Source organism: Crinia signifera, chromosome 7 (assembly GCF_055691185.1).
Source record: "Crinia signifera chromosome 7, ASM5569118v1, whole genome shotgun sequence".
NCBI lineage: Eukaryota > Metazoa > Chordata > Amphibia > Anura > Myobatrachidae > Crinia > Crinia signifera.
The window spans coordinates 137,616,426-137,631,180 of record NC_139223.1 but is presented as its reverse complement, the minus strand read 5'-3'; the positions used below and the strand labels follow the sequence as shown (position 1 = coordinate 137,631,180).

At 42.6% G+C, this 14,755-nt stretch overlaps 1 protein-coding gene across 4 annotated transcripts in view; it reads right to left on the bottom strand.

Annotated features, from left to right (window-relative positions):
• LRP1B (LDL receptor related protein 1B) overlaps positions 1-14,755 on the bottom strand; it is a 1,445,580-nt gene that overhangs the window by 638,899 nt on the left and 791,926 nt on the right. For all 4 annotated transcript variants that reach the window (XM_083153866.1, XM_083153869.1, XM_083153867.1 and 1 more), the window contains exon 21: positions 11,865-12,044. In XM_083153866.1, coding sequence (XP_083009992.1) covers positions 11,865-12,044 — 180 coding nt within the window. The remainder of the gene's footprint in view (positions 1-11,864; positions 12,045-14,755) is intronic.

The window sequence follows — 14,755 nt, the reverse complement described above, 5'->3', positions numbered from 1 at the left end:
ACGGTCCTATGCTTATAATTAGACAGACTTTACACCTAAAGCTGCCCACACATGGATAGATATTTTTAAAAGATATGGCTGTTTTCGACCAATCGGAATGGCCTATCATTTGAAGACCTGTGGGCAAGATAATGATGTAATGCGGGTAACCACTCGTTATCCTTGCTTGCTGATACCTTCAGAATGCAGAAAGATAATGTCCTGTCTTGCATGAAGAACAATGGGCCTTATTCTGGTTATTGCGGTCCGTTCCGAATTATTTCGGAAATGACCGAAAGCCACGCCGTGCGGACATTCTAAGAACACACGCCCACAGGTCGTCCGCATCCCTTCGGACAGACTCTTTAAGAAGAGGGAGTATCTTCGGACTACATCCAAACGTGCGTGTGCGGTGGGAACACAAAGATTCTGCACGGTCTTACAGAGTCCGAAAGGACGGGAAGCTGGCAATATGCACCGAGTTGGTGAATTTCCGCAAACCTCACTACTCTATTCGGAACTCATGCTTCTGCAACATGACACACTTATGCATTAGCCAACCTCATAACAAATTGTTTATTTTTAAATGTAATCAATTAATTCCTAATTGATACTTAAACACATTACTAGCACTTTAGATTAACCCTTACATCATGTTAAGTGGTATTACTTCATTGTTGCCCCTTTACCTGTCTCAGTGGTTCCAATTGAACCTGTGAAAAGAGTGTAATTAATCACTAATGAGTAGAGGAGTGGATTGTATTGTGGTCAGCTGAGAGTGCTTCAGGTGCGGGCGTACTAATTGGGCGAACCGAATGCCTAGCGCATGAACAAGTGCTCTCCGCAAACTGAAACTTGCTTATGGACACCGCATATTTCATGCGTGTTGGTTCGGTGGGAACACAAAGATTCTGCACGGTCTTACAGAGTCCGAAAGGACGGGAAGCTGGCAATATGCACCGAGTTGGTGAATTTCCGCAAACCTCACTACTCTATTCGGAACTCATGCTTCTGCAACATGACACACTTATGCATTAGCCAACCTCATAACAAATTGTTTATTTTTAAATGTAATCAATTAATTCCTAATTGATACTTAAACACATTACTAGCACTTTAGATTAACCCTTACATCATGTTAAGTGGTATTACTTCATTGTTGCCCCTTTACCTGTCTCAGTGGTTCCAATTGAACCTGTGAAAAGAGTGTAATTAATCACTAATGAGTAGAGGAGTGGATTGTATTGTGGTCAGCTGAGAGTGCTTCAGGTGCGGGCGTACTAATTGGGCGAACCGAATGCCTAGCGCATGAACAAGTGCTCTCCGCAAACTGAAACTTGCTTATGGACACCGCATATTTCATGCGTGTTGGTTCGCTTGCAGTCGGTGTCCTGTCCGAATGCATGCCTACCACAGTTCGTGCACTCCCACGTGTACGCCCAGATTTACGCCCAGTTTTGTCCACTTTGAAATCGCGCCCTTGTGTACTCCCACATGCCGCCCATGTTACGCCCATATTTCCTGAGCCACTTCGGTGGACATTTCTGGATGGTATTGGCGAGAATGAGTGCGGAGACACGACGTTGCACATGCGCATTGCGTTGCCTACGCATGCACAAATGGCTAAAAAGCACCCTCCGAAAGAATTTGGAACGGACCGCACCAAGCAGAATAAGGCCCAATGTGACAATGATGTGTTCATAATTTGAAATGGTTAAACAACCCATCAAATTCTCTGATTGTTTACAAAATTGTTCTGTTTTTTGTTTTTTTTTGGCAGGGATTGTTCAGGATTTCAAGGGAAATTAGATGACAGATTGATTGTTGACAAAAATCGGGTCGTGTTTTGGCACCTTTCAGTAGTTAATCTCTCCCTGCACAAACTCTCTACAGAAGCAAGATGTTGTCATTATCCTCTGATTCCTCACTCCCATCATTATGCACATCCTTGTCTTGACAGACTATTAATTCATACCCTCTGTACTTTGTTGAGGTAATTGCTGTTAAAGGTCTTCCTCTGTGAATTTGTAATTAATTTCACAATGTTTTCCACATTTTGGGGATGTACTTTTCTTTGCATTATGTGCTATTTGGAGCATTTTTGGCACAGTTCTTAAAACTGCCATCCTGTCTGCCACTGCAGTGCCACTCCCAGATGTTCCACGTGTTTGTGCTGCCCATTTGTGTAGCTACCTTGATGCAACCTTTTGACCTAAAAACAATATTGTGAGCTTTGTGTTCAGAATAGACTAGAAATAAGTGGATTAATGTTATTGAGGTTAATAATACTGTTAGAACAAAACAAAAAAAAATCTGTAATTTAAGCCGTTTTTATGATTTTTTTTCAAAGAAAATACAGATACGGTGGTTTTGGAAAAAGCTATCCAGATCCAAAACATGAAACGAGATCCAGATCCAAAACCAAAACCCCAAAAATGTCCGGTGCACAGCTCTAGTAAAGATGTCAAGATAGGACTTGTCTCTTTAATACATACTGTGCACACGGCTCCCTATGGGATGTTTTGCACTATTTCAAACCTCTTATTGATTTTTAAACTTACTTTCTAAAACATATGCTGTTCAGTATTTATAAAGATAGTGGAGAGTGATGGTTTTAGTATTTTATTATGTAGATTTATACATTTTACTGAATAATCCTGAAGCATCACCAGTCTCTGTTACCTGACATCTCGATTAGAACTCGCAGGCAATCAGTAAACCAGAGACAGCAATAAGCCTAATGTCTGATTTAGAGAAGACTCTTGCCAACTAAATTGGCCTTTTCCCAAAGCAAATTGATGTTATTTTCACAACAGCATTGCTCTTTTTCTTTAATGTGCTTTATAGATACAGAGAACTATAGAATTTGTTTGTTTTTGTACTTTCCTTTCACCTTAATGAAAACAAAATGCTCTGCTTAAATGGCAGAAAAAAGTCACTCGCAGTTACATGAGCAACATATTATCAAATAAGGCACAGACTTCAACGACGGGAAATTCATCTCTGTCAAGATAACATTCTGTTATATTTTTAGATGCTTTTTTATTACACCAATTGTAATATAATGTGATTTTTTTTACATGACAGTTGTTCATACAGCATGCTTTCAGATATAGTAAAGGAGGGTTGATTCAGGGCACCCAGGTACAAATTTAGAATCTAAGCAAACTAAACTCTTTTTGCATGCAGGGAAAATTGATGTATGCACTTACTGGTTCCACACATTTACCAGTTCTATTCTCCTACTGTATTTTAGAATTTGTCTAAGACAGGCTTACACCAGGGGCAGTGTTGCTGTGAGGGGAGCGCGCAGCATCTTAGTTAGCCTGCCCAGTATACTACTACCACGCCCAGGTGCAAGTGAGAACATGACTCCTTAACAACTTTGCAGGGCTGCCATCAGAAATTTTTTTTTTGGGGGGGGGGGGGCAAAACTGACAATTTAGGCAAGCCCCCCATGCTTGGGGTTGTTCGGCACCACTGGCTGATTGCAGCTGGAGCACCAGGTGGCAGCCAGGAAGAGAGAGTGCTGGATGCATTTCACATGTGGAGCTGCCTGCAAGCCAATCAGAGCCACCGACCAACTGTCAATCAGGTCCATTGGTTCTGACTGGCTCACAGCCGGCTTTTGAAATGCTGAAGCTACTTTCTCTGTCTGGCAGCCACTCGGTGCCCCAGCTGCAGTCAGCTGGTGGCGCCGATCAACATTGCTGCACTCCAGGCATCACAGAACCCCCTGGCAGTCCTTCAACTCTAAATAATTCTTTAAGAGTACTGCAGTTGTGTCTCATATTTTCCTTCTGAAATAGAGTATGTCTTGAGCATTCCATAACAGAGTTTTAAGTATATCGCACTAGGCTATCTATGGGTTTACAATGAACAGCCATTAAATTAAACATGAGTAGTAATAAAATATATCACTTTATAATAAGTTTATAGGAAGCTTAAGGGGTGTACACACGAAGCAAATTTGTGCTATTTTCTAAGCAATCTGACTAGATTGCTTAGAAAATAAGCACAGATCTCTCCATGTGTATGCTCCGAGAGTTTAAATATCTCTTGCTAACTAAGTCAGTGCATGCAGTCACAATCTAGTCAAATTGCTTAGCAAATGACTGCAAATCTGTCTGTGTGTACAGAATGAGTGATACTGATCGCAATCTTTGATTCTGAAGCACTACCTTGCCTTTTTTTGCTTAAGCAAAATTGCTTAGCAAAATTGCTTAGCACAAATCTCTGCGTGTGTATGTGCTCTCCATGGGAGATCTTGACACCAGAAAAATTGCTTAGCAAAATTGCTTAGCAAAATTGCTTAGCACAGATCTCTACGTGTGTATGCCCCTTTACTCTGCAATCTCAATTCTTCAAAAATGAGTGGACAGAAAATAGATATATTATGTTACCAATGCCTTGTTCCTGCTGATGGCACTTCTCATGCTGTGCTCAGATGGACCTGACTAAATGGGAGCAGGTTTCCAGTGATACACTGTCAGGTACAAGGATACAATGTTTGCTAGCACTGTAAGTGTTATTAACCAGGATGACCTCACTGGTGACTCCCAATCATGTTTGCAGCCTCAGTAACAGCAGGATTTTCAATTTCAATGAAACAGTTATTAATGTTGGACTAAATTCTAAGGAAGGATTACTTGATCTTCTAAATAATAATAATAATAATAATAATAATAATAATACTAATAATAATAATAATAATAATAATAATTACAATAATAAAAATCCCAAAAATAATTTCCCCTTTCTTTTTTCTGGCTCATAGTGCATCTGTTCGGTCCTCCGTGCATTCGCATGGAGGACCGATGTTGTGCGTCTGTGCATGTGCAGGCGCGTTTCTGCGCATGTGCTGGCACAAAGTGCGTGCACCCATGATGAGCATTCGGTTCACCAGGTGCACGCACCCTACACACCAAGCGGGTGGGGGGGGGGGGGGTGAAGAAGGGCAGGGGGTGGCGGGCAGCGCCATTAGCATATGGGAATGCCCAGCATTCACATGAGATAGCTGGGCATTCTTAGGCTAATGAGGCTGTGACAGACATGTGGGGGGCGGGCAGCTGACATCACTGGATGTCAGCTGCCCGCCTTGTCCTTGCACAGGGTGACCACAGTTTAGAGTCACTATATAGGTGTCTCTGAACTGTGAGCGCTGGAGAAATCATTTTATGGTCAGCGACCATCAAAGGATTTCTCCCCACCTGCCCACCTGCTAATAGATGATTATGTAAATCAGGGGTGTCCAAACATTTTGCGATGAGGGCCAGATTTGGTGAGGTGAAAATGTGGGGGCCCCACCTTTACCCCAGCCTGCTCCCATTCACTGTATGTCCCCCAGCCTGCCCCTCCTTCTCTGTATGTTCCCCACTCTGCCCCCATTCACTCTGTCCCACAGCCTTCCCCCTTCTCTTAATGTCCATCAGTGCCTCCATTCAGTGTATGTTCCTAAGCCTGACCCTCCTTCACTGTATGACCCCCATTCACTATGTACTCCACTCTGCCCCCATTCACTGTATGTCCCCCAGCCTGCCCCTGCTCCCCCTTCTCTGAATGGCCATCACTGCCTCCATTTACTGTATGTCCCCCAGCCTGACCTTCCTTCACTGTATGTCCCCCACTCTGCCCCCTCCCTTCTCTGTATGTTTCCCAGCCCCAAAGCAGGCACTGCAAGGACAGGAGATGCTTGGGCTCCTGCTGCTGCCCTCCTCCGCTCTGCATGTTATGGGAGCAAGCTTCCCCCTTGCTGCCCCCCTCCCCAAACACTGCTGTCACTGTGATTGTGGAGTAGGATGATATACGATTGCAGCATCAGGGGTAGGACGCCAAGCACATCTGATTGTGGCGGCCGGCACCTCCTCACTGCAGCAGACAGCAAGGTAAAGGCGCGCTCGCCGGTGCCCCACCTTTAGTGTCCTGTGCTTCCCACATCTGATGCTCTGCCCGCTTCCAGCTGGAGGTTGCGGGCCACTTGAAATGGCAGCATGGGCCGCAATTGGCCCCCGGGCCTGACTTTGGGCATGCCTGATGTAAATCATCCATTCGCAGCCGTGCGGGGGTCATGCAAGGGGGGGTGTGGCCAGCACTACGTGCAAGTGATGGACTCGCAAGGCTGTGAAATTGGCAGCCTTGCGAGTCAATCAGAATAAGGTCCTCAGTGTAGAGCTAAGTATTTCAAAACCTATCTAGCAGTATTTTACCTTTACTAATCATTATCCTATGCATTGCAGGTGGGGAAATTCAGCATAGTTAGCTTTTTGGAAAGTTTAGTGATTTCCAGTAAATCAATTCACAAACAACAGAAACACATTTGAGTAACTGAGCATTTTGTTTCTAATACCCCATTCTCACTGCAGGCAAATTCCCAGGTCTAGCATGTCAACCCGGAAATTTGCCTTTTAACACGGGTTTTTTTGCAGTGTGAACAGGTCACATACCCGGATCTTATACACGGGTAAAACCCTTCTTTTTACCGTCATTGAGATCCGGGTATGCAGACACGAGTGGACCCGTTCTCACTGCATAAAAAAACGGAATTTGCCTTGCAGTGAGAACGGGGGTCTGTCTCTGCATTCCTCTGCATTTTAATGCCGGGTAAAAGCCGTGTATTTCTCACTCGCAGTGAGAACACGGTATTGTTTAGAACCAACAAAATTGCTTAATGAAAGGACAATTCTGGTCCCATTTTTTAAATAATATTGAGCATGATCTGTAATGCACACTGAATAGCTGGCTTCAAACTATGGAGACTTATAGAAATGTTTTGCTCTTCTGTCTTCCTGCTCCCCAAGTACAAACAGGTGCAAATATCCTTAGTTTGGTAAAACACACATAAAAACCCTTTGTTATTCATTATGCATAATTAAATATATTCATAGAATGTAATAAAACATTTAATAATGGTTTTTGATCAGTTCAGTTACAAAGTTGCCATCCTATGGTCAAAGCTGCTTAAGAAGCCCCTCGAAGCAACTGAAAAATACGTGAGAAATTTTCACTACTAAAAACAATATATATGTAAGATACCATTTCCTTTCCTGTAAATAGTAAGGAAAGTTGCATCCTAGCATAGGCGAATCTAGGGGGTGGTCCGTGGGTGCACAGGACCACCCATTAGCCCATTGTGTAGCTGAGGGATGGAGCTTTCCAACAAGCCCAGCCCCATGTCTCTAGCCCCCTGGGAACCGGAGATACGACCAGGCAAAGTTGGAACATTTTCCCTATAGGATAACATGGGACCCGCTAATTCCGACCCCCACCCAGTTCAACGGCTGCCAGTTCACCCTTCGGCATCACTGAAGCACGAGGTTGATCTCAGTCGAACCCAAATTGCTGGGCCTTCAATCTGATACCAGGCTGGATCCATATGGGTTAATTGGTTCCAGGGATATTGAGGTTAAACCGTTTTTTTTTTTTTTTTTCATTTCTTAAATGTAATTTCATGACTGTTTATGTTCTTTGAGGGCAGATTTCTCTGTAACCAAACAGCCCAGTTTCATGGGACCAAAATCATTCGAAGCCAACTCAAAAGTTCTTCAATATGATACTGGTCTCATGTAAATGGGTCAGTTGGTTCTGAAGATATAGCTGGTTGGTTAAAGGGGGGTAGGGAGAGGGAAGTGATTGTCTCTCCCCCTCACACCAGAAAATGTCCCTGCATGATCCTGGGACCACATTCCCGGGTAAATCCCTGCATTTTCTGTTGTGAAAGGGGTATTATTTCAAACAGCCGTGACCTGCAGTGCTCTGAATACAGCCGGGCAGCCCCCTGCTCTCTGCCCAGCTGTCAATGACTGTCACCCCTGCAGCTTCCACTCCAATTCTTCTTCCCGCTTTCACCTCAGCCTCCCCCCCCCCTTTAATCATGTGGTGCCGGCGCCCGGCGTGCTCCCCCGACATCACGCACAACAGCAGTGCACACAATATTTCAAATGTCCACTCGGATAGAGGGGACACCAGGAGGGGAGTGTGAGCGTGCTCTGCGCTGCGCTCTGCACCTCTCCCCATAGAAGCAGCTGCACCGCTCTCCATCTCTCCCTGCAGCAGCAGCGAAGGCTCATATAAAAATTTATAGTAAGTGGCACTTTTGGGGGCATTGCTTAAGGGACGCTACAAGTAGCGGTATGTGGGGGCATTATGCATAATGTGTGGCTTAATGTGTAAGGGGCATTATGGTGTGCAGCATCATGTGTATGCGGCATTATGTGTGCTGCATCATGTGTAAGGGACATTATGTGTGCAGCATCATGTGTAATGGGTACTATGGTGTGTGGCATCATGTGTAATGGGTACTATGGTGTGCGGCATCATGTGTAATGGATACTATGGTGTGCGGCATCATGTGTAATGGGTACTATGGTGCCATCAAGCAAGAACCCCCTATCAATGAGCACGTAGGTAAGCAGCACTTATGTGGCAAATATGTAATGTGCTTAACGGTTTGTTATATAGTATGTAATGGGCATCATAAGGTGTGGCACAATGTGTAATGGGCATTATGGTGTGTGGCCTTATGTGTAAGTGGCATTACGGCGTGTGGCTTTATGTGTAATGGGTATTACAGAGTTTGCTAAAATGTGTTATGGGCATTACTGTGTATGGTCTAAAGTGTAACACCACACCCCTTTTTGTGATGCCACGCCTCCTTCCCATGAGGCCACACCCCTTTGCTGCGCGGCTGCGCCGCGCTAAGGTCCCCCTACTGTTATGTCTAGATTTGGGACCACCCATTACCATAATTCTAGATTCGCCTATGCATCCTAGATATACTTTGCTAAGAAGGTAACTGGGAATGTATTGCAGCACATTTAAGCCAGACAATGATAGACTGCCTGACACACTTTAAGGGATGCAGTGGGGGTACTCTAACCTTCAAACGATTGGCACATAACTGAGTAAATCAATACATTTAATCAAAGAAAGATGCAATAATATGTAATAACATATCAGCAGGTGTTTTAATCAAGTTATACAAATATCTACCAACTTTCCTAATTCAAATGGGACAGTCCCTATATTAGTTCTCTGTCCTGCAGTCATGATTGGGATTGCATGTGCCAGGGAGTTAGGTGGTATTACGTTAATGGGTGCTGCAAAAATCTACCAGTGGTGAAAGACTGGATGGGGTAAACAGAGCAGCCTATTACTCTTCAGCACTAGAAACATACCCAGAAGCTTGGCCATGCCCCTCAGTAATATAGACAACTCCCTTAATGCAGTGGCACGCCACCTGTCCGGATTCGCATTACTAACATTTTGGGTGGTACACTATGACAAACAATTATGACAACACAAAAGGAAGGAGCTGAGCGCCACAAGTGAAGGCTCAGAGGGGAGGAAGTAGCTCTAGGACTGCCTGTTACTGATCATTAATTAAATCAAATCATGTGTGCAACACTCTCAGCGGACCTTTATAAACCTGTACAATAAATCTTAATGGATAATGCCAAGAGAATAAGAACAGGTGTTAATGAATTGTGTTTAATTTACAGAACAGTAATTTATCGTGCTATAGGCTAACACTAAGCCATTTCCAGGGATTAATATTGAATACATATCGAGACACTCTCAGGTAAGTAGATTCAGTTGGTCAGTGGCAGTAGCCTGTCATTTACAGTACACACTATTATATATGCGCAGGTAAGCACTGAGTTCAACATGCAGCACACAATGCAGTTATCTGAATAAACGCTATTTTACTCTTGGGCGCTTTGTGAATAATTTACTTTGTATAAGCAGTAATAATCAATAAAGTTTATTTTGAATACAGGTTTAAATGCAGCTTGGTTTTCATCAGTAAATGTGTTAAGCAGATACAACTTATTTTAATAATGTTAAGAAGTTGTCCTTTTTTCCTCCAAGCTGCATTGTAAAGAGTTACCTTCCCAGGAAGGAATCCTAACTGAATTTATAAAACGTACCAAGGCTGTTGTGAGAAGCCTGAATTATTTACTCTATTTTAAGTATCACTAAATAGGAAATACATCTCAATTATATTTCAACTTTATGGGAGAATTACCAGCTGTTTCAGTTACAGCCAAGCAATTGTCAGGTAAAATTTATGCCTGTTTATTTCCTATTTTTCTTCCGAGATCTGCAAATCTAGCACTCTCTACGCACATGCCTGGGGGGCCCCAGGTGTCTCTCCTTCCAGATGGTAGTAGAAACGAACCATAGCACAGCAATGCAGATTGCTTAATGCATGCAGTGAAACAACAATATAAAAAAAATCCTAAACAGTCTGACATTTCAAAGAAAGTTTGAACTCAGGGTTACTGCAGACATTGTTCCAGTCATACCGGAGGTATACATACCTCAGGTATGTAGGGGAGATAATATGATATATCCACCTGTTACGTTAGGCTTACCATTGCTAAATTCTGGTGTACCTCTATGCAAAGGCTTTACCTGCCTCTCTGGCACCCTGATACTGCACTCTGAGATTTATAGGGGCGTGGCTTTGTGAAAAGGGTGTGATCTCATGGATATTGCATGCGGTTTTCACTACAGATGGAGCGCCTCTCATGCAGCTCCAGCGCTCACCAGATCCCATCTGACTGGGACAAGCGAGTGTCTCACACGCAAGAGCATCCCAGTCACTTGGCAGAGGGGAGCAGAAACCCTGCCTGTCTCTGCTACAGGCAGACGTGGGGTGCGGGGAGGCGGCAGGGACCGACTGGGACCAGCAGGGAGGTGGCAGAGAGCTCCGCCAGAACGGGCTGCATGAGCGTCTGTTGCACGCGTGCCCCCTTCTGGCGGCTGGTGGGGGCTGTCGATTCTATCACCAGCCCCTGGCTGAATGCATCTGTAGATGCGATGCAATCTAGTACACAACACATCAAGCACACATCTCACCATGTGTGGTCTACTTAACCACCATCTTCAAGGGAAGAGAGCATCAAACTACACTCCATGTTGTTATTAACAGTATTACTATTCATATGTTTAGATCTGGATCTAAAACAAAGTCAATTTCTGTCACGTCTCACAATAGTTTATTGGATATAGGACGATAGGCTTGTCAATCCTTTTTCCCCTTTGAGTGACAATCGTAGACCTTTTCAACTGCAGTTTTAGGCTGAATGCACCGAAGGCAACAGACTCCATGGTAGGTGACAAGAAAATTCCCCCCAATGCACCCCCCCCCCCTAATACCCTTGCAACTAGCCAGCTTCCTCAAATCTGAATTGACCCTACAAATTCTGGAAGGTTGGAAGGTATGGTGTTCCTTATTGACTGATCTTACAAATTACTTTGTGGCATCCAATAGGTAATTGTACTACTGTAGTTACCTCATAAGCTGTTGGTGGCTGCTAAATAACCTATGACAGTTCATAACATTTACTGGATTAAATTTGAAAGCTGTGGTTGAGCAATCCGTGACGAATAGCCCTGTGCTTGGTGTTTTTCCATCTTGTAAAATGCTGTTATACAATGTAAAACAAAATAATGGCACAATCAACCTATGGGCATTCAATCCTGGGTAACGGCTGTAGGTTCGTCCTGACAGCCGTGACCCTGGCCCATTTTTGGCCCACTCACCAGAATTAATGTCCCATCTGCCGATGGGAAAAGGGGGCGTGTCTGCAAAAACGTCCATGGATTGTCGAGATACAGACTTGATCCTAAAATCCATGTCCGTTCTCGGCAAAACAGGCTTTTAATGTCGGGTCCATTATGACGAGATGCCTCTTCAATGCTAACGGGAAAGACGGCATTGAATAGGCAGCTGCTGCTATTTCTCCCATCGGAAATAGCGGTTGGGATTGCATACCCCCATAGTCTTATACAGTGCAAAACGTAACATATTTTTTATTTTTTCATGAAAACGACCCAACAGAACACTATTAAATGTAAACTTATTTCAGCCATGCACTTACCTGTATTTTTGCATGCAAATTTAGTTTTGGCATCACACTGACGCAAGGTTCCATTGCAGCCTCTCTCATCGCTGCCATCTTCACAGTCCTTCTCCCCATCGCACAGCCATTGCTCTGGTATACAATTTCCATCAGGCTGGCACTGAAACTGTTTCCCTTCACAAGATCCCAAAGCAGGAACTGATTGGAGGAAAGGACATTACTGTTAGACGGTGGTTACAACAATGATCAATGTAACATCACTGTTCAGTGACTGCTTCCTCAAACAAGAATGAGCCACGTATATATATTGTTAGTACAAATGTAACTAATGTATGATTGAAAAGTTTGCCATCATTTTAAATGCCACTGTTTCCGTGGTTTTTAAGCATTGCATCACTAACACACAGAGCACTGGCCTATGAGAATAATGATATGCTGTTGGTGACTTCTTACAAGTGATGCTACTGGCTGCTGCTTCTCCATGCTAGTGTTAAGCTAGAAAATGTAGCACTTTTTAAAATGTATTAATGAGATTGACCACCCTCCTATTAAGAAGTAGTAGTAGGTACAATAGGTGTCACTGGGACAAGCGATCTACTCAAGTGACATAATCCAAATGTACTGGATTGATTATGTCATCCCACTGTGAAATCTACTGCAGTTGCCATGCATCATGACAAGCACACCTACATAGCACGTCTAAAAATACAAGGTTCTATCTACTTAAGTAGTTTTCAGTTTAGTTCAATATTAAAAGCACTGAACCACAAAACTGAAATTTTGGCTTATGAACCATGAAGGTAAAACACATTGTTCATTGTTAACCTGACATTTTGCTGCAGCTATGGTAAAAATTGGGAGTATTATCTCCCAATTGCAACACAGATAGCTGCAGCTAGCACACAGCTTTAAGACAGTGTCCTAAAGGGATTGGATTTAGGTAAAGAGCTCAGACTGCAGGAATTTAAGCTACCCTGATATCAATGTGTATCACCCAAAAACACATGGTGGGTTCACTTTCTGCACAACAAGTATGCTAAGCCATCAGTCACTCTTTTGCTTAGACAATCGCTTACCGTCAGTAACCACTGAAGTGGTGTGATAGAGGCTGCAGTTATTTAATGTAGGTTATCCCTAGAATTAAACCATCATACTGTAGTAATGTAAATGATACTGCATTAGTGCAACTTTAAAATGCTTTCAATTGAAAATTTTACCATTTTGTATTATTATAGACAGCAACAGTGTAAGAAAATATATTAATAATGGTTCTTTATGTAATGACATTGATGGAACTTAAGATCTATGGATTGTTCTTCTCATTATATATATATATATATATATATATATATATATATATATATATATATATATATATATATATTGTTACATGATCAAGAAGGATAGCACAGAAGCCAAACCATGAAACAAGGTTTCACCATGTGTTATGGTCCACTTGATAATGTTTTTCTATTTGAAATGTATTTTCTTCACAAACAGATCGATCTGAGAGTTTTTGTTATTTGAACAACACTTTACAGTTAATGTGCGCCACAACCTCATCTGATATTTGGAGTAAAACAAAGGGGTGTAATTTAATTTTCCAGTTATTTGCTAATAATTGTTGCAACTGTACACATCAAAGAAATGGTGGCATTACGTATATTTCATACTTTTTACTGGTAGTTTTCAGAATTAACAGTTTACATGACAATGTAACTTTTTTAAATGTGCATTTTACATATTTTGATTGTCCTCAAACATTCTTCTAAATTAAATTATAGGAAAAATCCCAGTAGAAAATACCCTGTTCTATAGGTTGGAGAATGAGTCAAATACAAATCTGTCTGCATGTGCCTTGCACCTTTGCACCAGTGGAGTCACCAAGACTGGTGACACTTTGGGGTAAAATTACTGGGTGGGAGTTCTAGAGTTCTAGTGAAGGTGGGATGTTGTCCATAGCAACCAATTATATTCTAATTCTTATTTAGCACCTTTTAGTATATAATTGATAGAATCTGATTGGTTGATATGGTCAACATCCCATTTTCATTATATTCATATCAATAAATTTACCCCTTTGCGTGCACCCTGTAGCCCCTCCCTCCCAACTAGCATACATGGCCTAAAGGGGGCATAGCCTAAGAGTAAGGGGTGTGGCCTCAATGGTAATACCAAATACATCATTCCAGTGGCATCTCCAAGATGCTGGGCAGCCCATGGAGACTCCTTATCTATGACAGGGGTAAGTTACTGCAGGAGAACGTCACACTGAAGCAACTGGCTCCTGTCTATCTACACACATGTATGCACACAATTATGTAAAAAATAAAAAATAAAACAGTAAGGAGGACACTATGGGGAATGCAGGTAATAATGCTTTCAAACATTAAGGAGACCATTACTGTTTACTGATATTTAGACTATATATATATATATATATATATATATATATATATATATCCAAGGGTAAGGATCACACTCTCCTCCAAATAGCGGCAACTGCCGGGGTGTCAGCTCAGGGGTCCCAGACTAGTCCAGTTCTCCAATACAGCCACAGAGATGAGGACACTCACCGGTCTTTCTTCCAACGAAATTTAATTCCATATCACCACATCAGATAAAGTGCAAAGTGCATGACAGTGGGCCTAGGGCCAGCGTTTCGGTCTGCCAATCAGACCTTCAGTGCACTTTAGGAGGAGATAGTGGGGGCCCTGACAAAGGTCTGATTGGCAGACCGAAACGATGGCCCTAGGCCCACTGTCATGCACTTTGCACTTTATCTGATGTGGTGATATGGAATAAAATTTCGTTGGAAGAAAGACCGGTGAGTGTCCTCATCTCTGTGGCTATATATATATATATATATATATATATATATTTATTTCTCAATTTTAGCTGTACGAGGC